Source organism: Carassius auratus, chromosome 2, assembly GCF_003368295.1.
Source record: "Carassius auratus strain Wakin chromosome 2, ASM336829v1, whole genome shotgun sequence".
Lineage (NCBI taxonomy): Eukaryota > Metazoa > Chordata > Actinopteri > Cypriniformes > Cyprinidae > Carassius > Carassius auratus.
Window position 1 is genome coordinate 1,827,849 of NC_039244.1, and position 25,865 is coordinate 1,853,713.

Here is a 25,865-nt window from a genome sequence, read left to right on the forward strand (position 1 = left end):
GAACACATCTTTTAACCTCAATTTATAGTTTGCATGGTGAAAAATATGTTATATGAAAATATGCATGAAAAAAAGTGTTGAGATATTTTTTTTTTTGTATTTTTGTTAAGGTCATGGAAACATGGTGGGTGGAAAATGATATATGACATTATAACTTTATTGCTATATAGTGTACGTATATTTGACATTCATGCTCCGATATAAATATGTACAGTACAAATTAGTTTAAATATATTTATAGACAAACAGTGGATTATTTTATCACATGCAAATCTATAATATTAAGCTCTGAATATATTGTCAATATATGAAAAGTGGCAACTTCTTGTGTATTCAACATATTTAAATATTAAACACAATATAATTATTCTGTATATTTTCATTGAAATTATATCATTCAGTAATCAGTTATAAATGAGTGAAATCAAAGAGGATCATGGGATAACATGGTGTTAAAATCCACAGGTCACAGGTGCAATACATATATAACTTCTGACTTATTCATCAAACTAAAAAGTCGAGCCGGGGATATCATTGTTAACTAAAACCATAAAAAAGTGTTTATTTCAGTTTAAAGTACTAATATAACTAAAATTAAAAACATATATTTAAATACTAAATTCTATTATATTTTTATTAATAGTTTTTATTTTCTGACAGATGATTTAGTATTTAAAAAATGTTTTACTAAATTAAAGAAAATTAATTTAGTAATTTTGTTGTGTGTTTTTTGTTTTATTATGTCTATAGTTATTATTATAATTTTTTATTTCACTTTTAGTTATTTTAGTATATGAAGTTAAACTAAATTAACTAGCTGAAATTATTTTGTAATATTTTATTTCATTTCATTTAACGTTGAATTTATTCCAAGTAATGTTTATTTTTTAATTTATGGTTTTAATTTTTGTTTCAGGTTCCGTTTTAGTTACGGTTACTATAAGAAAGTGGTAAATAAAAAAATAAAAAAATAAAATAAAATAAATTAAAATACAATAAATAAAAGACTTTCAAATTAAAGTGAAAACTGAAAATCTAAAAAAAAATAATAATAAAAAAAAAAAAAAGTTGAGCCCGTTACATTTTGGGAGACAGTACTCTATTTAGTGTCCTTTTGCATAATTTTTTTGTTAACATTTCCATATATATATATATTGCAAAAATAGTAATTAGCAAATAGCAAAATAATAAGACTATAAGTCACTGAAAACTTTCACTGTTCAACAGTCAATATTAGTATCCAGTTCTGATCCCAAACCAATGGTTGGTGAATTCTACATAGCAACACATGACCACATTAACATCCAGTCAATAAAACCACTGTGCTCCTGTGAGAAATGCTTGATTTTCCGAGTCTGAAGCATGTGATCTGCAGACTGAAGTGTGAACGTCAGCAGAGCGTTGCTTCAGTCTCTCTCTCTCTCTCATTCACGTATGTTAGTCTGCCTGGGCACGTATGACAGATCAATAACACCATCCCCCCGTCCTCTTCTCTTTCTCTGCAACACATCACAAAAAAATGACCCTCCATCCATTACGACTGCCACTGCGCTATTGGATTAGAACAATCACAACAGCAGAAACCCAGCGCCGACAGACACCTCACAGACGCACGCTGAATGCACTATGAGACACCAACCACGTCTCATATTCAAAACATTCAAAGTTTCACAAACCTCACAGCTCATCAGGGAGAATATCTGTGCAGTGCAGAATCTGCATCGTTTAATCCATTTTTAAATTCAGGTTATTGATCTCATTGAGTACACAATACCAAAACTAGTATATTTAATATTATGCTATTTTGTAAAATCGTTTGCAAACATGATATTATTATACAGACTGAGTAATTAGCGAATGCAGCATTGCTGAAGAACTGAGGACTTTTCACATGCATCATCCATCCTTCACATTAACCCAAACGAGATACTCTGAAATAACGTTTAAATTAATGTCTTATATAAAAACAGTTTACAGTTACAGTATTTCCTCATTTGGTGTATAAGTAAGCATGTGCATGTGGAAAAAGCCTCCTAACATCCATATTTTACATAATACACAATTTTTAATTGTGCTTATAATAAATTATGAGCACTTTGAACTTATTCCAGTCGAGTCTATAGATTATAATATGTCATAGTGTTAAATGGATTATTAAAATTTAATTAAATGGAAAAAAGCCTCCTAATTATCAACCTTTTACATAATATAATTTAATTTACATGACAATTCAGTAATATTTGTGTATTTTTAGCCCCCCAAAATTATATTTAATTATTTTTGGCCTCCTAATTTTTGATTGTTTATGGGAAAGAAAAAATACATAAACTATAAAAATAAAAATATATATTTTTAATGTTATTCTTTTTTTTCTTTTAATTAATAAAAATGCAAACTAAACTAAATCTGGTCACACTTAATTGAAAATACTTTTAAAAAGTGCATTTGATTGATAAAAGCCATCCCCAAAATATTTGCATATCATTAAATACATTTTATTAATAAAACCACCTAAATATATTCACATGCAATTAAATAAAGTATTCTCAAAAAAGCATTTGATAATAAAAACCACCCAAATATATTCACAAATGATTAAATAAAATTAAACAAAATTCTAAAAAGAACTCCCCCAAAAATATTGAATTATATGATTAAATAAAATGTATTAAAAATAAAATAAAATAAAACATTTTACAAATAAAAACACCCCATATATATTTAATTATTGAAAAATAAATTGAATAAATACACAAAATAAAATAAAATTTAGAATTATAAAAATAACTTCTCAAAAATAATAAATTATGTGAATAAAAATTTAATAAAATAAAAATAAAAAAAACAAAACAACAAAAATCATATATTTAAATATTGAAAAATAAATTTTATTCATGTAAATGATTACATGTGAATCTATTTGGGGTGGTTTTATTACATAAAATTAAATAAAATGTCCATATTAGAGGATTTCATTAATAAAATCACCCCAAAATGATTCACACATAAATTACAAAGAAATTAAACAAAAAGTCATCATAAAAATATTTGATAAATAAAACACTCTAGATATATTCACATGAGTATATGATGCAAGAAATTAAGAAATAAAGACTAAAAACTGTAATTTTATCATTAGTTAAAAAAGCCATATGTTGTTATATATTCACTTCACACCAACTGCAGCTCTCACACACACACACACACACACGAACACACACGTACTTTAAAAGAATCCAGAACAAAATAGTATTTTTCTTTCCACACATCTCTCTCCTCAACAGTGTGGAAATGAGGGTTAGCGTGTTTTAGAGGAGCACAAAGCTGGAAAACATGAAATCTTGAAATATAAAGCAGATGATATCTGACATGAAAGCAGACGTGGCCATTGATTGAGGACGGGAGAGCTTTGACTTTGTGAGGAGCGAAGGATGGAGGCGAGCTGCTGAAATGATCGATCGCGGCTTCAATAATTGATAAGCGTGAGGGAGGGAGACGTGGAGCTGCGTAACACACTCAGTTCTTGGTAAGCAAAGTAAAACGTGCCATGAATACACAGGTAGACACTAACATTGAGCTGAGCAACGGCACGACGGATTCAAGAAGAGACGGGAACAACTGAAAAACTGAAAACAAGCAGCTCGTTTACTGTACATGCAATGATGATCATTTGTCTGAAAGCCTCACAATTTATCCGGCATGCATTTATCCCTAATAAGAGCATATAACAAAGTGTTTAAGGGATTCAAAATCTAGTTTAAACCTAGAAATAGACGTGGTTTCAGGGATTGTAAAACACTTAAATCCACTTCGCTGTGTTAGCATCATCATGCGTTTCTTTACACAAATGCTCAGATTTCCCATATACGCTGAAGAGACTCTTGTGATCATTGTGAATCATGCTGGAGAACAGGATCATCTGTCTGAGTTTGCTGATGTCACTGAAGCTAGGTGGAAACACGCAGGTGTGAGTGCACGCATGAACATACAACGGTCTGGTCGCATGTTTAAATGCAGGAAAACTGTGTGTGTGTGTGTGTTAGATTGGGTTATAGAGTGCGTCTGCGCTACACATTGTTAAGGCTTATCTGACTTGCACTGAATCTGTATTGATTTCCTTTCCCCTGCTCGCTCCTGCATCTCTGGGGCTTTCGCCAGCAGCAGCAGCCGCAGCCAGCCATGCAACACACACACACACACACACACACACACACACACACACACACACGGTCACTCAGACCCCCCTCTCTGCAACACCAACACCTTTCCCATCAACAGATCTGTCTCTGAAACGCACACAAACACATGCACAAACATACACGAATGCACACAAATGCACAGAAACGTGCACAAACACACGCACTAACACACACAAACACATGCACAATCGTGCACAAACTCATGCATTAACACACACAAACACATTCACGAACATACACAAAAACATACACATGCACAAACATAAACAAATGCACACAAATGCACAGAAACACACACAAACACACCTTCACAAACATGCACCAACGCACACAGACACATAAATGTGCACAAACACACAAACAATCACATGCATAAACACAAACACATGCTCAAACATACACAAATGCACATAAATGTGCACAAACACAAGCACACTAGATGCACAAAAACACTTGCACAAAGACACACAACACATGCACAAACATACACAAATTCACACAAATGCACACAAACACATTCAAACACACACACACACACGTGCACAAAAGCACATGCACCAACACACACAAACACATAGACGCACACAAACACATGCTTAAATATACACAAATGCACATAAATGTGCACAAACACATGCACAAATGAATACAAACACTTAGATGCACACAAACACATGGACAAACACGCAGAAATGTGCACCAACATATTATATCTATCATATCTAATATACTGTGTGCATATATACATTGTTGTTATTCTTCTTATATTATATATTCCTCATGCTACCTGCTCTCACACATTTTCAGGATTAATTTAATTGCAGAAAACAAGCTTCACAAACTCTCCAACCGCTTTGCCATTGGCTGGACAATCAGATAGCCCCGCCCACAAAAACTGACTGACAGGAATTCAAACAGATCAATGTTGTGAAAGTGTTAGTGTTTCACTCTTAAACTGATGCAAACAACACATTTCAGCTTTAAATGCACATGTTCTAATAATTATAAATAGATTGTTTTCTTTCACCATCATAAAATCAAGGATTAATATGCATTAAAAACTAGCAATGCAAACCTTGTTTGTACGTATTTATTTACAGTTCAGGAATACAGATGAGCTAAACCTGACAAATATCTCTGGGGGGGCATGCAAATAATGTTTTTATACTCTAATAATGCAAGGTTAGTCTGATATGAAACAGTCTGGTGTGTAATCATTTAGATGTGTGTGTAGAAATATTAGCAACCAAGACACACACAGAGCAGAAACCACCTCCAGAATAACACACACACATAAAGCACAGGGTTAATTTAAGATCTGCAAGTGATGGTTTGCTCTTGCAATGACTTCTTGGCTTTCAGATCAATCAAACTGTCTATGAATGGCGTTTAATTGAGCTGCTGGGGATGGATCTGGTCTGTCAGATGTTTGTCCACTGAAACATTGATTTTGGAGACCGGTTAGGAAAGCCACAAGACAAAGACAAACTCATCCTGACCTGGACAAAGAGAAAACCTCACTTATATTACACTACACCTGCCTGAAAAGCCCAACACTCTCACTGTTATCTTACTCTAATTAGAGTGGTTATGAAGGGCCTTATAGAGTTTATATGAAGATTGTACATACTTTCACTTACCTTCAGCACATATAAACCTTTACATTAAGACTTTATAAAATCTGTCTCATGATATAAAAAAATAGCCTAAATCATATAATACATTTACTTAACAGATTTATCAATACATATTTCTACATGTAATTTAAAGATATGCAGGTTGTACAGCAGTGATTTATTTATTAAAAATAATAAAATTAAAAAAACAAAATAATAAATGGCATTAATAAAGAAAGACGCTCTAACACACACACACACACACACACACACGAGATGCCTGCATAGAAATAAATTCTCGAAATATGTTGTTCTGAATTATTCGAGCAGATCCATAAATATATTTTCAGGGAAAAGCAATGCATATTTTATTATTATTTTATTAACTGGTGGACATGAAATATTATAGTAATACTATATTTGTTTGTAATTTCTGTAATAGGCCTACGGGGCGTCAGATAAATCATTTTATTTAATTTCACAGAAATCCGCTTATTTATTTCCCGAGAGCTGTTTTTTAAATGTTGCATTAATTTAATTTATTTATTTTTTTTATCCGCTCATCGTTCGTGCTGAAATTATGGATATTTAACAATAAATGCACAAGCCGCTAATAAATTAATGTTTATAAGAATGCAGATTAAAATGTTAATGTTTCAACACAATATTTTTTTTTGACAACGAAAAGTCGAAAAATTATATTTTAATTTGTGCCGCTGACAGAAAAACGTGTGTGTATCACGACACGATGTCAAACACACACACACACACACTTGAATAAAAATCGAATTAAAGGATCCGCTTTAACCTTTATTGTTGTCAAACGCTCAGTGTGAACATTGATAAATAACACTGAAATCCACTCAAATCCAGCACAGCTTTATTTTACCTTCGCTCACACTAAACTCTAAGATAAAAAAATATTATCAAGGAATTCTACAAGATTTTATAGTTTTATTTATTTTATTATAATATATAAGAAAACCAAAAAAGATCCTATAATATTATTAAATTCAAAAGTTAAGCCAGTGTATAATTCACTAGCTAGAGGATTCTTGATATTATAACAAAAAAAATAAAAAAATAAAAAAATAAAAAAAATTTCCCCAAGAAACACTGTTGCGGTAATATTCCAAGCAGCAGAAATGAACCGCTCTGATTAAAGCTAGTTCATCTATAATCCCGCAGCAGAAGCAGCATCATGTACTAGGTGTGTATTGTTGATCTGGTTTGTGTTGACTGGGCTTTGATTGACATGACTGTTTCTCGCCAGCAGTAGCCCGGCCCGCGCGGGAGAGGGTTCGTTTCACCGCACCCAAAAACAGAACCGCCCCGCTCAAGCCATCGATCCCGAGCCGAGCTGTGAGCGGCCTGGTGCGGTTAGTTATCGACCCCGCCCCCCGCTCTCTCCGCCACGCCCACACGCACGCACAGACCACACCCACCTCAGCAGACAGCATGCTGCTCACATATGTGCAATGCAATGCTCATTTAACTGACTTTTTAATATTCTAGGCTACGGAACCTTTACAAAATTATATATTTAGCACACATGGTTCTGCTAGAATTGATCAGGTTAGGTGAAAACGAGGATGTGAGGGAGAGATGCACAAAAATACGAGATCACGTCATTATCAAACCCGTTTTATGGAGTTTTGTCTGTTTTACTATATTTTAGTTTTTTTGCATAATCGGTATGCTGTTAAAAAAACAATCATTTCTATCACTCACAGCCTCGTTTTCATTCATGCCAAAATTCAATATGGATTAAAGTTCATTGTAATAAAACAAGAAAAATCGAACCTGGCACCATTGGTTTAAAAATGCAGTCGGCTATGCATTAAAAATATATAATGGATACATTTTTATTTTTATTTTAATACAATCCCCCATGCAGCTACCGTTTTATTAAAAAGCAAACCAATTTTCTTTGCATTATTCTTTTATACACCAGCATCCTCACAGTTTTAAATGACTGTTTTAAGGTCTATTCAAAAAAGCAAGAAACTGTCGATATAGACTTTTCACAAGAAATCATGTGCAGAAGAATAGTTTTGTAGTGTTTTAAAGCATCAAAATACAAGAAACGTTCATATTCTTATAAAAACTGCCATATGATCTCAGCAGCAACAGAGCAAATGTAAATAAAAGGAGCTAAAGTGCATCAGTTTATATTCATCTGAGTGATAAGATATCAATATCAACGCTTACCATTGGATTACAAAACTAAACAGACAATGGCCATTAAAATGTCATCTGCAAACATCACACACACTTCCCGTATTGAATGTCTTCTCTGTGATTATGCGGCTTCTTTCACATGAGCTGCAGTCAATATGGATCATTTCACTTATCAATGCGGGTTTGTCAAGACAAGCCTCAATGTGCACGTGCTGTCTAACACCTTCTAGTCTAATTCTAATGGAACTGAGTCTAAAAAAGAATCTGATTTATTGCAATAGAACAACACTTAAACGACTAAAAAACTAAAATATGCAGCAAATTATGGCTGTATAAGAGGAAACTTATTATGGAGCAGGAGACGAGCGCTGCTGTGTGACCTGTATATTAAAAACATGCATCATGACAAGGTTTTAAAGCAAAGGTCAATCGATTCCTGGACTATTAATTTGTAAGAAAGAGGATTAAAAATGAAGCAACCGAATGCGGATGTCGCGACAATAAAGGGGTTTATATACTGTCTCAAATGGAATTGGAGGAGAGGGTTATTCCTTTGAATTTATAGATATTATTTATGCAGCCAGATTCAGTTCGGGTTAATTGTGCATTCGTAGAGAAACGTTATTTGGTTTGTTTGTTGGCCTGGGAGATTAAAGATTAAAACATTTATTTCCATTCTAACCATTAAAATACTTCGGCAGAGCATGCATTTTTATTTTCGAGGCATATGGATCAGCATGCTGTTGTCTGAACGTGTTGATTCTGGTAATTGTGATTTGCCCACATTCATGCATTTCATTGCATTGCATTCAATCTCTAATGTTGCACCCTTGAGAGCTGAATAAACTGTGCGTGAAATTATAGGGACTGTTGGCCATTTCCCCAGTGTTATATGCATTCTGTTTACACAAAAGTAAGGGAAAGTTGTGTCTACTCGTCCACTGCAGTCTTCTGTCTTCCACTGAAGCGCTATAAATAATCCACATGGTTCACGCGCATTGAAATATCCAAAGTCTTGTGAATCTGCATAGACATAGGCCTGATATATTTAATCAAAGACTCGTTTCCCACGGGTTTGCACGCACTTTTGCTCTTGCAGGGTATTATTTTAGAGGCACTATTTTGTTTAATGCTTCTTGTATTTTTACTCTCATATTTGTCCATCTATAAATGCACGTGCATGCATTGCATGCAAATACTTTCAGTGAACAACAAAGCTAGTATAAACGAGAAATTATGGAAGACTTTTTCATCTTTAAGACCAACATTTGAGTGCAAACAGATAATGTCAGGACATTATCGAGAATGCTTTTAAATAAATAAATATAGGGCTGTATGGTGGATGCACGCGGTGTTTGCTGGTTGAATGTTTCAGAATATCGCTCTCTAATGCGCCAGGCAGAATGTGCGTCTTTCTTCTTTCTGTCTGCGCTCTGCTGTTGCCCTAAAAGCTGCAATGATCGATTTTCCTCTGTTTTCTCTTGTGCACGTGGTCCAGTAATCAGGGCCCCTTCCCGGGCGATCGATCGGTATTGATCCCTCGAGCCCAGTGCGCGCCCACGCGCGGGGAGGCGCGGGAGCGCGTGACATCGGGAGGCGGATGGGGGGGAAAGAGCCGAAATGATGCTCGATACAGAAACAGGAGACAATCGGACAAAAGAGCTCTAAATATGTGCCAGAGAGGAGGGAGAGTCCTCATCAAATGCTGCACGATCGTGTTTTCCGTCATTTGAGCGTTAGGCACATCTCCACACCTGATTTGTTGAACCAAACGATCATGTTTTGTCTTCACATCTGTCCAGTAAAGACAGCCCTTATGTTCCTAAGAATCAAAATACAGCTGCTGGAATCTGAACAAACCTTATAGAGATACAGAAAGCTTACAGAGTGTTTTTTAATCGTTTTAAAAGTTTAAATGATGATGAAGTGTGTAAATCGCTTAAAAGCATGCTGTGTATTAGTTATGTTAGTCTATTTTAGGTAAATAGATAAAAAAAAATAAATCCTGATGAAGGTCATGCGACCAAAACGTAGTCATCAAATAAATAGATTTTTTTTGCATATATAGTGTGCCGGATTTGTTTTTGCTTTTCAGATAAATAGATATAACAATAAAATGATAGATAGATAGATAGATAGATAGATAGATAGATAGATAGATAGATAGACTCAATAAAAGTATAAGACTTATTTCTAAGACTTTTTCTATATACACAAAAGGCCTATTTCTCTCAAATATTGTTCACAAATCTGTCTAAATCTGTGTTCGTGAGCACTTCTACTCCGCCTCACAGGTGTGGCATTAAGATGCTGGTTAGACAGCAGGATTGTTGCACAGGTGTGCCTTAGGCTGGCCACAATAGAAGGCAATGCTCGAATGTGCTGTTTTACTGCACTGGGGTGTCCGAAAACCAGTCAGTGTCTTGTGTGACCACCATTTGTTTCACTAATTGCAACACATCTCCTTCACATAGAGTTGATCAGGATGTTGATTGTGGCCTGTGGGATGTAGGTCCACTCCTCTTCAATGGCTGTGTGAAGTTGCTGGATATTGGCCGGAACTGGAGCACGCTGTCGTTTACGCCGATCCAGAGCATCCCAAACATGCTCAGTGGGTGACATGTCCAGTGAGTGTGCTGGTCTTTTATTGTGGCCAGCCTAAGACACACCTGTGCATTAATCACACCGTCTAATCAGCATCTTGATATGCCACACCTGTGAGGCGGATGGATTATCTCGGCAAAGGAGAAGTGCTCACGAACACAGATTTAGACAGATTTGTGAACACTTTTTGAGAGAAACAGGCCTTTTGTGTACATAGAGGAAGTCTTAGATCTTTGGGTTCAGCTCACGAAAAATGGGGGCAAAAACAAAAGTGTTATGTTTATAATTTTGTTCAGTATAGATAGATAGATAGATGTGTGTATGACCTGCTATACAGTCAGTATTTGAGAGATTCTGCATGTGTGTGTGTGCGTGTGTGTGTATAGTATAGTATAGTATAGTAGTGTGTGTGTGTGTGTGTGTGTGTGTGTGTGTGTGTGTGTGTGGTGGTATGAATATGATGGATGAGTGAGCTGCAGCTTTAGAAGGCAGCAGTAAACAGATTTGACTGTGTAGGGTAGATCGATTGGCTCATGGCTCTCTGTAATTAGACATACAGCGCTCGGCCTGGCATCAGCCTCCTCAGCACAATCTCACCGGGGGAACCCTCACACCGAAAGAGTGTGTGTGTGTGTGTGTGTGTGTGTGTGAGAGAGAGAGAAACACTGATGTATGCAAGACAAGGAACTGTAACATTATACAGTGAGAAACAGAGAGGGATGTTCAGTGCATTAGCAGACGATTAGCTTTGTTTTAATGAATGATAACAGGCAGGACTGGTAAAACGCAGACAGATCGTCCTGTTCTCTCTGGTGCTTGTTGCTGAAAGCAGAAAGTGCTTGGTCTTTGGCGTATCATCAGCAGTGTTTTATAGAGTCAGCTGTGAGCGCGAACATATGAATGTAAATCCTCTACATGACTCCAAACAGCTCGCAGAGACAGAGTGGATTTAGCCTGAGGGTCCTCAAACATGAGTCCCACAGGATACACACACGCACGCATGCACACACACACACACACACACACACACACACACGCACGCACGCACGCACGCACGCACGCACGCACACACACACGCACACGCACACGCACACGCACGCACGCACGCACGCACATGCACGCACACACACACACACACACACAGTCGCTGAATATATTGGTCTGTTGTTCACTACTAACAATATATTGGTCAAATATATGTCAAATGCACATTAAATGCATAGACCTGCATAATGCACACTCTTAAAAATAAACATCTTGATTGGCATTGATGGTTCCACGAAGAACATTTAACCTCCACAGAAAAACTAAAGGTAGTGGAAAAGGTTCTTTAGATCATTAAAAAAAAATATTCTTCACACTAATAAATAAATGGTACTTTTTAGAATTGTTCACTGAAAGGTTCTTTGGGGAATTCCCGACTAGACTTTGATGCAGTAATTAAGTCTGAAATCTGTTTTTATTCTTTGTATTTTGCACGTTTTGCGACATCTAGAGACATGTGACATGAGTTGAGTAAAGTTAGCTGCAATTCTGAACAAATGACTCTGTTAATAGTAGAAAGTCTCAAATGATGTCCCTTCCTGTGCATTATTTCATCTGAGGTGGAAGTTATATTGTTTCAGGTTTTACAAGAGTAATTTCTTATTAAATTTTTTTAAATGTATCAATATTTATACCCAGATTGCAGGTGTGTGTGCATTCTCTAAACGTTCTGACAAGGTTCTCTTAATAACCTTCTCAAAACTTTAGCATGAAAACATTATTTATAAATAATGTTTTTTTTAACCTTAGATGCTTGTCTATCATTTTTTTTAGTTTCTACTTGTTCCAGAACATTCAGAGAACGTTCAAAAGTAACGTTCCCCTTATGTTTGTAAAATACAAAAACCCATTTTTTTAATAACTTTAATAGAATGCTCGTTCAAGGTTCTCTGGTCTTTAATAACGTTCTCAAAACGTTAGCACAAAAACATTATTGATACATCGCTCATGGAATGTTTTGTGCAGGGAACGTTCAAAAGTAACATTTCTAAATTTTTCAAAAAAAAAGTTTTTAAAGCCGGATGTTTTGAATGTTCTGGGAATCATACTGATTTCATAACTTCATGGGAACATATTTTTGTTAGCTGGGTATAAATTGATAAAGTGTGAAGAGAAACCTCATTATTAATCACACTACAGTAGTATTTCTGACTTGCTATAAAGTGTTAAATCATGTTTTTTTTAATCTAATATGTTTCCCATCAGTGTTATATTTCAGCTTGCAGAACACAAACAGTACTTCTTCCACTGAATGACCTTCATCAGTTTTCTACTGGATGCATGTTTTCCTGGACGTTGACTTCTTGTATTTTCACTCGTCTCTTTCTCTGTGTCTCCTCCTGGCAGCCTGCAAGAGAAAGGAACAGGAGCAGCACAAAGACAGAAACATGGTTCCCAAGAAGCAGCGCCTGGTCTTCACCGACCTCCAGCGGCGAACGCTCATCGCCATCTTCAAGGAGAACAAGCGGCCCAACAAAGAGATGCAGATCACCATCTCACAGCAGCTGGGGCTGGAGCTCTCCACCGTCAGCAACTTCTTCATGAACGCTCGCCGCAGATGCGTGGACCGCTGGCAGGACGAGCACGCGGTCAGTCCCGGCCCCGGCCCCTCGGGGAACACTTTCTCCAAGGCTTGAGCGTCTCGGATGCGGAGAAACCCGGTCCAGATGCAACATCGGAGCAGCAGCTGATGATGATGATCTACGGCGCACACCAAACCTCTTCGGTGCACGGCGGATGTGGATGAATCATTTGCATTTGTCAAATCAAACGCATTTCATGCTTTTAGTTCATTAGTACGTGCATTTCTTTCTCACCGTGGATATTTCAGTCACCTGTGCTTGATATTTGAGCTGAAGCATCTCTCATCTCAGTCTCTGGATTCGGACGAGCAGAATTTTCTCTCTCTCATAGAGCAGGAGAAGGATGGAAAGGAAGGCAATATGTATTTTAGCACACAACCCTTTGTTTCGTTTTTCGACTCCTTGACCTTTGACCTGTCCTTGACACATCAGGATGTTTAAACATGTATCGCGGTAGCTCCTCGCCGTCTCAGTCTGTACTTTCACTGCCAGCGTGGCGCCTTGTTCTTGCTCCAGCACAATGATAAAGGGATGCAAAGAATCACTCAGTCCTCTGTATCGGCCCCTAAAGAATCATGTTACCGTGGGGGTCCTACAGAGGGCTTCATCTGCACAGAGCAATGGCGCCACCTCCTGGAAGACCCCAGAAACACACGCTTCGTCTGCTGCACGACATGCTGCCTTCAAGCCAGAGCTGGTTTTTAAAACTAAAATTCTAGTTTTAGTTGTAATTTTACTTTTTGTTGTTGTTGTTGTTGTGGTTTTATTATTTTTTAACAAAAAAAAAAAATTATGTCTATATAGTTTTTATAAATTTATTTCCGTTTGTTTTAGTATCATTGATATACTTTTATTTATATTTGGAGCGTTTTTATTTTTATATATCCTGTTTTCGTTATTTTTGTAATTGCTTTTAATGTTAAATTAATTTTAGCTTTAGTTATATCATTATCATACTGTTACATTTTCATTTGAAAGTTGTAGCAATTTTGTTGCCGTGGAGTTCTAGTATTTGTTTCTAAATACGTCTATAAAGATTTTTGTATTCATTTTTATTTAAGTTTTAGTTATTTTAAGACTAACTGAAAATCAAAACTAGCTAAAATGAAATGTTTTTATTTATTAAAGTTTATTTCATGTACTGATTTTTCATGCATGCATGCAATAATAACCCTGCATCAAATCAAATAAGAATGAGTGTTTAGCAATTTCTCATTATTTTAATTGCAATTTCTGTCCCTTAAAGACTTGAAGGCAGCATGAATCTATCAGATGTCAGGATAGTTTTTTTTTTCAAACATTAATGTCTCATATCCAAAGTTATTTTCCGTTTCCAGAGACCTAACAATCAGAAACCAACCGCAGAGAGTAAAAGCTGTTGATTATTTTCCTCCTGTTCGTGGAGACCTGCAGCTTTAGTGGCCGAACCTAAAGGTAAAATGTCACTGTATGATAACTGAGTGCCAACGACAGATGCCTTAACGAGAATCATAAAGGAAGACTCCCTTCTTTCCCACGAGTCCGTGCGGGAGAATCTGACAAATCATGTGAAATCCTTCCCACGGGCGGAGAAACATCATCAACCAAATCGCTTCATTTACCAAAACGAACTGGAACTGTAAATATTACGCTCTATCTTTCCTCCTCGTCTTCCCTCTCTCTCTCTCTCTCTCTGTTCCTCTATAATAATGATGCGGGTAAAAATAGTTACATAGACACAAAGTTTGTATTAAACGTCTGGACGCTTTGTGCTCTGTTGTGCATTAACGAAGTGTAAAGAAGCACCTTGTGACGACGGGAAACGAAGGATTGTTGTGTATGACGAACAGACTCCTGGACTCTGATGGTCGTCTTTGCTTACTTTCTGTCTCGCTGTCCGGACAGGTAAGACAGCAGACGTCTGTAGCATTTTCACATGGAGCATTGAGCCACGACCAGACGAAGAGCGAGGTTTTCTTAACTCTGTGTTAGTGTAAACTAAAAAAAGCGAACACACACACCTCGTTTGTAGTGAGAATCAATGTGGCTACCTCACAGAAACACAGTGGTGTGTGTGAAACAGCCACTGATACCAAAGATTCTTCTTCAGCCTGCCAGTGTAACCACCATCATCATCATCATCATCATCATCATCATCATCAGCCGCCTGCTGCTCACAAACACACACCAAAGTCATTTATTAGCGATACATTTTCCTCTCAAACACATTTGCGTAGCTGTCTAACTGGGGACATACAGGAATAGTTCACCCTCCGTTCATCCAAGATGAGTTTGTTTCTTCATCAGGTTTGTAGAAATGTAGCACTGCATCAGTGTCTCATCAATGGATGCTCTGCAGTGAATGGGTGCCGTCAGAATGAGAGTCTGATAAAAACATCACAATAATCCACAGCACTCCAGTCCATCAGTGAACATCTGGAGAAGACAAAACCTGAAACACATCCAGCATTAAGATGATTTTAACTCAAACAAATAGAGTCTATAATCCAGAATAACACTTCCTCCAGAGAAAAAGTGTTCTGGTCTGAATCAGGAGAGAAATCTGCACAGATCCAGCAGCGTTTAAACAGATCTAAACTAATATGTGTCTGGATTCTGATGTGAGAGACAACAGGAGATGCACTGGAGGAAGTGTTTTTATCAGACTCTCATTCTGACGGCACCCATTCACTGCAGAGCATCCATCGATGAGACACTGATGCAGTGCTACATTTCTACAAACCTGATGAAGACACAATCTCATCCTGAAAGTGAGGACAGTTGTAGCAAAGTTTCATTTTTGGGAGAACTATTCCTTTAATTTAAACTTAAACTCACTATTTTGTCCCCAAACTAAGCTAAACACACACACACACACACACACACACACACACACACACACACACACACACAGAGTAGTCAGACTGCATTATGCCACGGTGAAGGATGTGGCAACTATGCAGGACAAGTTGAGTGCCTTTTTCCTTCAACCACGGGTGGAATTGCTCTGGACACACTCACACACACACACACACACACACACACACACACACACACACACACACACACACACACACACACACACACACTTTTAAAAAAAAAACAAATGCTGCATATTTGTTTACATTCCATTCCGTTTCCATTCTGATAAACACAAGAAGCACTTTCTTTTTTATTTTAATGAAAGTAGTTGTTTTTCTATTCGCTGCATTTATTTAAGTGTATTAATTTATTAGTGTGCAGGAGTCACAGACGAGCCGTTAGCGATGCTTAACATGTGATATTACTGTGCTGACACCTCTGGATTCACACACACACACACACACACACACACACACACACACACACTTCCAACAGAGCTATTTTTGTGTAACTTACAGTATTCCGGAAGTGTGTGCTTGAGATAATCGTGTAAAACTGAGGTACACCCGCACTGTCAGAGGTCGTCCAATCATATGCCTCCATCGATCATGCACACAGACATTCGACCAATCACGTCATCTCACGCTGGCAGGCACGTGTTGACAATGAGAATTCTGATATACCTCAAACACTTGTAATGTAAAGGAAACCTGATGAAACAATAACGATGATAGTAGAAGATAATGTTGCTAAACAATAGTTTTGGAAATATTGTGACTTGAAGCTTTTTACTGTTCCGTCTTGTTGAGTTGAGTAATTTTCCTGTTCATTTTGGCATGCTCCCCTCAAATCAACCCAGTTATTTCTTTAGTTTTTGGTGAGCTCAAAGCAAACTGAACATTTACGTGAAGTCAGAGCAACTAGAAAACATTCTGGCATCATCAAATGAAACCTTTGACCACCTTTGAGTCAAGATTGCTTGAAATGATGCAAAGCTTGTGTCGTAGAAACACCAGAATGAGCTTTAGACACCAAAGTAATATCATTTGGGAAATAGCTGTCTACTTATGTTCCATTTCCTTTTCTGTCTCTTGTTTAATTTACTGACCCATGTTTTGTCCACAGGAAAAAATGCATTTCAGTTGAATTCGTGTTTGTCGTGTGTGTTCAAGTGATCCTGATATTTAACAAAAACAAAAAAACAAAAAAAAAAAGCTAATGAAAGCCAGCTCTTCTGTCGTTAGGGAACCGCTGGTGATTCTTTTATGCATGGCTATTAATCTAACTGTTCAGAGAAAGGTCGACTCTTATGTTAAGGTCAAGGAGGAACGTGGATTCGCCCAACGGGGGAACGATTCAATATCATAATTGTGTTAATTATCGATGTCATTTATATTTATTTGCTCTGACAATTTGCTCCTCGTTCTGTCACACCTCTATAAATGAAATTTCTCTAAATCAAATTAATTGGATTAAGAAAACATAGACATTTACATTAATGCATTACATTATTAATAATTATTTGTGTGCATATATATATATATATATATTTATGCATGCAACTGTTTAATTAATGCATTGAATAATACAAACGCACGCACACACACACACACACACACAGACACACACACACACAGACACACACAGACACACACACACACAGAAAGACAGACAGACACACACACACACACACACACACACACAGAAAGACAGACACACACACACACACAGACACACACACACAGACAGACACAGACACACACAGAAAGACAGACAGACACACACACACACACACACACACACACACACACACACACACAGACACACACACAGAAAGACAGACAGACAAAGACACACACACACACAGACACACACAGAAAGACAGACAGACACACACACAGACACACACACACACACACAGACACACACACACACACACACACACACACACAGACACACACACATTACCATTAATTAGGAAATTAAAATATAATTATTTAAACATCAACAAAACAGTTTTGCCTATTTTTCTTCTAAATATGATGATATTTATAGTATATTACACTCTAATAAAAACCTTTGGGTCAAATATGGACTAACACAACTGCTGGGTTAAAAAGATAATTTAAAAATGTAACAAATATTAACACAACAGTGTGGTTAGACCATATGTGACCACAAACTGTGTTCAAACAACCCAAGCATTTTTTAGAGGATACAATAATGTAATGCAATGCTGTAATTTTACCTTGGCTTTGATCTTAAGTGGAATATGATCAGGGTGTTTTCTGGTCAGGTTCTGAGAGATTCACTCTTTTATCAATCATTGTTCTTCACATGAACACGTCTCCAGTGTCCTGTGTTCAGATCCGAGCCCCCTGCGGCGAATCCTCCTCCTGCCTCTGCTACCAGAGAATCAATCACAACCGTGTGTCTTTGTGATGGTAGAAGACAATCAATTTCCAATAAGGAGAAGAACCAAAGATGAGAAAGAAACGCTTGAGAGAGGATGGTCTCTGTAAAGACTCCAGACTGGGAAAGAAACGCTGGGAGCGCGGAGTTTAAACCCCATTAGATAGATTTCTTTTTTTTTTGCAGATTGCAATGGTAACAGCTCTGATTTCAGAACGCTTTTAGAACGAAACATTTCTTTTTCAGGTGCTTTAAATGCTTTCTTCACCACAAAATGTCATATTTTACTCTCTCTTGAGTCCATCAAGATGCATATGATTCCTTTCATCGTATAAAAAAAAAGAACAGCAATTGCAAAAAGAAGTTTTGGACAGACCTGAGCCTGAGGATCCAGTTAACAGGGAACGTTTCTAAACGAGCGTTAATAGAATGTTCGTCTAACGTTCTCCAAACAGGAGCACAGAAACATTGTACATGGAACGTTTGAGTTTCTCAGACGTTTTCAGAATGTTTAGAGAACATTTAAAAGTAACATTCCCATGATTTTTGAGCAAAAATGTTTCCATAACATTGCTGATAACAAACAAAGATTTATGCAACATTTTCCCTAACAAAAAACAAACAAACAAACAAAAAAAAACGTGCTCTGAGCGTTTCTTCTCCCAGTCTGGAGGTCAAAGGTGATGAACAGTTACTTACAGCATGTTCATATGTGAAGTCTTTTAAAGATGGCTTAAAGTGAGTGATAACTGTTACAGAACAGCAGTGGACTAAAAAGACCAGAATGGGTAAATACAATTGTGTGTTTTGAATAATTAAGTCAATAAAAAAATTGAGGAAATCTGTTTTATGTTTTCAGTGAATCAACAGAAATATTGTAGTGCTACAGTGACACCTAGCGGTGGATCCGTGACAGTAACACACTGATCTGGAAAACACACATCAGGCTGGAGACATGGAATGTTTTAATACAAAAACAAAATATATATATATACAGTACAGACCGAAAGTTTGGAAACATTACTATTTTTAATGTTTTTGAAAGAACTTCCTTCAGCTGCATTTATTTGTTAAAAAATACAGAAAAAAAGTAATATTGTGATATATAATTACAATTTAAAATAATTGTTTTTAAATGTATTATACTTTAAATTATCATTTATTTCTGTGATGCAAAGCTGAATTTTTAGGATCATTATCACATGATCCTTTAGAAATCATTCTAATATGACGATTCATTATCAAAGTTGGAAACACTTCTGCTGCTTAATATTGTTTCAGAACATGTGATACTTTTTTAGGAAACTTTGATGAATAAAAAGTAAAAAAACAAAAAGCTATGTTTTTAAAATATAAATATTTTGTAATAACAATATACACTACTGGTCAGTAATTTTTTTTTCTTTCTTTTTTTAAATAAAATCAATACTTTTATTCAGCAAGGATGTGTTAAATTGATAAAAAAGTGATAGAAAAGAAAATATATTATTAGATTTTTTTTTTTTAAATAAATGCAGTTCTTTTTAACCTTTTCTTCATCAAATATATTAGACAGCAGAACTGTTTCCAACACTCATAATAAATCAGAATATTAGAATGATTTCTAAATGATCATGTGATCGACTGATGTTACATGTGACACTGAAGGCTGGAGGAATGATGCTGAAAATTCAGCTTTCATCACAGGAATAAATTATTTTATTAAAGTATATTCAAATAGAAAACAATTATTTTAAGTTGTAATAATATTTCACAATATTACTGTTTTTTCTGTATTTTTGATCAAATAAATGCAGGCTTGATGAGCAGAAGAAACTTCTTTCAAAAACATTAGAAAAATAGTAATGTTTCCAAACTTTTGGTCTGTACTGTATATATATATATATATATATATATATATATATATATATATATATATATATATATATATATATATATATATAGTTTTTAAAGTAACTTTCAATAAAAGAACTTTATTTTTTCTCGTCTCAATACTAATATAAATGCTATTGCACTATTATAAAAAAATGCCATAATAACAATTAATATTTCCAATGATGCAAGGCATTAATGCAATTCCATTGTGGTACGAAATTGCAAGACTACACTTAACTCATCAAAAATCCTGATGTAGCAGAATCTGTGTACTTCATTCAGCATGTGATACCTAAAATATTCTGGAGGGGGAAAATAATGTAAATATCATGGTTTCTTTAAAATCTGTTGTAGTATTTGTGTGCATGATTGAATTGTGAGACAACAATGATGTTGCTATATGGCCAAACCTTTTCAAAGAGGAAGGACTGGCCTCTTTTGTGCATGATTTCAATGCTGTTGAACAGATGCACGAACAGACAAATAACACCCAAGACAGTGAACAGGGTCAAACATGCTTTTATGAATCAAAAGCTCTTTGCTCTTTTTTTCAAGACAAACAGTATAAAACAAACATATGCATAGAAAACAACAGATAAACAAAACAACATTCATACACATTATAATGGACGAGACCGGGCTGCTGTGAGATTGGATGGAAACAAACTAATCGAGTTGAAAACTGCCTTTTCTGTAAACCTCCTGGAAGGTTTAGCAAAGGTTAAACACACACATGAAGAGCGAATTAAAGTGACGTGCATGAAAATGACACACCGACTTCAAATATCAACGATATGGCAATGATATCTGAGCTCGATAACGCTTTATTAATGCCCACAACTCTTCCTCTCTGACATCTCTGAACTATAGATAGATGAAGAGTATACACAAGCAAAAGACAAGAATATATTGCTTTCTACATTAAGAAGCTTTGCATGATTAGGCTCCTCTGTGTCTCATGCAATACCTGAAATATTCACAAACTGTGAAACATCTCACGAGATTATGGCTCATATTCAGACAGTCAAACACCGTTCCCATCCAATCTCACAGCCAGCAATAAAGACATCCGGTGAAGTACAGGGATGCGTTTACGGACCGAAATGTCATAACGTGTAAAGAAGGCATGCACAAATCCCAAATGGATGCTTTCTGAAGAACAGCACTCCTAGTTAATCACAAGTAGAAATATGAACAACTGTCGAGTTTAAGACACGACACCCTTTTCTTTTCACACACATTTAACTCTAAAAATTCTGCGTCATACAGCACTAACACTAATTTAGTTTTTCTTATCCGAGTACAGTCCACGGAAATGGAGTTCATGAGAGTTTTCGGTAGAAAAGCCTTTAACAGTGACATGTATTATGAGACTAACAGTCATATTTATATCTGCATAAAATTATTCTTGAGCACATGGCAGGTGAAGAGCTTCAAAACTGAAGGATGGAGGGTCTTAATGTTTTGGTGTTTCACCACTAGATGGCAGTGACGTCACGTGATAAACTCACCCCAGAGCACACATGCTCCAAGCATGAAATAAAATAGAAGTATAGATCACCTAGAACTACAATATATCTCTCTCTCATGTGAGTTTTATGTGTTAAATGATTGAAGAGCGTTGTTAAGACCTCCATCTTTAACTCTCATCAGCATCAGTAGCACTTTTATACAATGGATATGACACTAATGACCCACATGTGTGGTATATGGGTCAGAACCATTGCTGTATAATAAGAGCAGTTTACACTTATGTGAACTTCAGGTGTTTTATTAAAAGAGTCCGTTTTTCTTTAAAGCTGCGGAAGGGAACTTTTGACGCTCTCGCGGTTAATAAACAGAACTGCTTGCGTCTTGCGGAAGAACATCGTAGCCGGAACTACTTCTCTCTGTTTATGTCTATGAAGAATCACAAAGGTACTGGGTTACTCCGCCGCGGTATCCCCGAAGCAATCTAAAATAGTCCGAATATAAACACTTATTATAGGTGCACCCTAGTGATTCAGGACAAGCTAAAAACACGGTTTGGAAAATGGATTCATGGTGTACTCGCTTATTATATACATTTTTCTACATTTTGAACACAAACAAAGTTACGGACCGCAGCTCTGATTGGTTGTTTTTTACCGGGAGCGATGTATTTCTGCAAATGGCAATAGGACACTGGGAGGAGCCAGAGGAGCTTGATTTTTACACAGATTATCTGTCTCATATTCTACTGTCAGGACATAATGACAGGTTTAATAAATATGTAAAAAATATATTTTGACAAAAGTTCCCTACTGCAGCTTTAAGAGATGCTCTAAATTAGAGTGTAATGTGGACGGGTCCTTTGGATGTGAATTAGGGTTTTCTGTACCAGACTGAGAAGGGACCTAGTTTCTGTTCCACAACATGCATGAATCACAAAGAAGATCCCGTTTGAGAGCGGATGAGCTTTTATTGGACATGCTATCTTTGATATGAAGAAACGGCACGGGGATGATGTGTGAGAGCGGCTGTGTTCAGAATAATATTTCTCAAATGCAAAGAACCCAGATTGCAACCTACTGCATTTACTCATATGTACAGTACACGACAAGCACACGGTGGAAAACCCGACAACGTAGCACCCTTTTAAAACATTTATCACTGCACATACAAAAAAATAAAATAGATACATATGCAGTATACACACAGCGCAGTGTGCTAGTATTCTGAACACAGCCCGAGTAATTGACCAGAAACTGGTTTAGAGAAAACCAAGAGAAAAGCGTAAAACATTTCCAGCGTCTCCATTTCTCTTGGTGCTTGAATGCTGGCAGATGTTTGGTGGTTGTAATGCAGCTCTGAGAGAGAGACAGCGAGGCCTGGATGAACGTGTGATTGACGTATTGCTGTTCCAGACATTTCATACATGATCACACACAATCACAGATTCTTGTGCAAACGCCGGAAGCTGCGTGTTCAAGAGCTGAGCATCATTCAGAACCGAGTTGAGATGCTCTTAAGCATTTTTGAGATGCAAGGGATGCTAAATTGTAATGAAGTTACAGTATGAATTTGCTACAAAACAACATATTTTGAAAGCATTAGATTAGCAATGTTTCAAATGCCACCTATGGAATTATTTTTTATTTTAATTTACAGGTATTATATTTAATTAGTTAACTTTAGTTTTATTGCAGGGTGGTAGTGAGGACTTAAAATGAAAACTAAACTATTACTTGAATTGCCAAAACAAATGCATAATTTAATTTGGTGCAAGTTGACGTAATAAAATAACCAAAACTAGAAAATTGCAAAAAAAAAAAAAAAAAAAATTGCAAATATTTAATATATATATTCTAGTGTTTTAGATATCTGCTATTTGTTTTGAGAATATAAACTTTTAAAGATTTTTCTCTATTTGGTTGAGACTTGGTATGACTATTAAAAACTCATAGTTAATTCAAAACTGAAATGCAACTAAAAGCTACAAACTCAAAACTTCAAGTTGCAGTTCCCCTCAAATTCTCAAATTCTGAATTTCGCTCATCTTGCATCAGGCATTTTAGAAACAATGTGGGTTAAATTCAGAGAAGGGTACAAACATGTTACACTTTACAGATCCTTTCTGATTTAAACAGCGGACTCAGTCCATCGTCCGGTTCATGAATGCGTTGGGGTTGTTGGGAAGGAAGGAGGTTAAGAGGAAGCCCGGCTGAGCCTCCGTTCTCTCGTTCTATCATCACCACACCTAAACACAGTGACTGACTGCACGGCTAGAGGCTAACGCTAACAGAAAGAGCTAAACTAAAACAGTTCAACCCATCAACAACATCGAATCACAGGCCACTGTAGACAACATCTACTGTACTCACACGAGCACGACTCCAACCTACGACTGTGGATGATGTCGGCGAGGTCTGAGGACCACGGGCGAACCAAACAGCGAAGGGTCACAAAACCTGATATGTTTACTTCACCTCGTCCAGACCAGATCAGAAAACAGTCAAACCGGCTGGACGTCACGCTCTAGTCTTATGTCACTCTGTGTTAAGTGGATGATATCATAAAGCGGAGTCCTATCAAGATTAAAGCAACCTCTTACTGTCATCACAGATTACACCGATCATTAAAGAGCCATGTTACTGATATATAGATATTAAGCATAAATAGCATCACTCCAGGACTGTTATGTAAGTCAAGCTCAATGGAGCATCACACATTCAGCCTGTGACGGTCTGATAAACCATCATTATTATTGTTTCAGTAGAAGATAACAGCAGTTATTACGCAGTTGATAGTAATGAGTGATTATAGGAACTGTAACATTTACTAATCTTCTTTACGAAGAAGAAAAAAAAATACTATTTTAGTCTTTCAACTTCAAAATTTGAAGCATAATTCAATGTGCATCTTGCGATTTCTTTTAATTATTTGAGAAATGTATTAGTCATTTCTAAATGAAAATTGCTTCTACATCAAATGTATTTCGGTATGCACTATAAAACAACAAACAACACTTAGATTTTTAATTTTGCATGGCATTGGCTTGTGTTTAAAGCTTTTTTTTTAATTATTATTATTATACGTTTTTTTTAGAGATACTAATTATAGTTTTGAATTCCTTTTCATATCTTTCATTTTAATTTCAGTTAAAGTTTTTGCCATTTTGGCGTATAAATGTAATTTTTTTATTAGTTACAGGAGTATAGTTTTTATTCGATTTTATTTCAGTTTTAGTTATTTTATTCATAAATTCAGACTAAATGGAAATGACAAATTTTGGTTATGAAAATTTTACTTTTTACACATTTCAATCCATGTTTTTTATTTATTTCTAGAAACACATTTTTAATGCTTTTAGCTTAAGTAGTTATCTATAATAACCCAGGTGTAGTAGGTGATATCCAGCAGATTTGACTGTGTTTCTCATATTGCACACACACTCCAGGACAGGTGAGTCTAAGTTACAACATTCTTCAATTATGGCTCTTGTAGATAATTGGTTAACTCATCTGTTCTCAACACCAGCTGTCGGTTATTAGATATGCATGATGCACAGATAAGTTCGTCCTTAAATTTAACAATGCATCTTCTCAGAAACATTGCATGTTGAGCGGTGTTGAAAACAGATTCTGTCGTGATTTCAATTAACGTGTTTAAAACACTAAAGAAAAGACACAAAGTAGTACAATAACTCATTGCAAACAAATGATCTGAATATAATAAACACAGAATACCCTCTACAGTCAAAGACACGTGGAGTAGATGGGCGACATGAATTCATGTCCATCTTAGTGGTCACCAGCCAGGGACCCTCCCTCATTGAGACCCAGTCGAGGGGGGGGGGGCGGATTTGGGAAATGACATGGGGGTTCGGACTGGGCAGGAGAAGCAGAGACGGTCACACACCGGCCGCAAAACGCAAAGAGCATCAGGACGAGAGAAAACCATGCACCATATGCATTATTGTGTCCATGCTAATCTATATACTGTATATAATGTGCAATAGAAACAGAAAATGAATTCACAGTGAAGCACTA

The 25,865-nt window shown here is 36.3% G+C and overlaps 2 protein-coding genes across 3 annotated transcripts in view; one reads left to right on the top strand and one right to left on the bottom strand.

Annotated features, from left to right (window-relative positions):
- LOC113112119 (one cut domain family member 2-like) overlaps nucleotides 1-13,981 on the top strand; it is a 19,360-nt gene extending 5,379 nt beyond the window's left edge. The window contains exon 2 of the mRNA XM_026277568.1: nucleotides 12,992-13,981. Coding sequence (XP_026133353.1) covers nucleotides 12,992-13,281 — 290 coding nt within the window. The 3' untranslated portion in view covers nucleotides 13,282-13,981. The remainder of the gene's footprint in view (nucleotides 1-12,991) is intronic.
- Nucleotides 1-25,865, bottom strand: part of LOC113112126 (ceramide synthase 2-like) — a 371,308-nt gene that overhangs the window by 177,431 nt on the left and 168,012 nt on the right. The window lies entirely within an intron of this gene.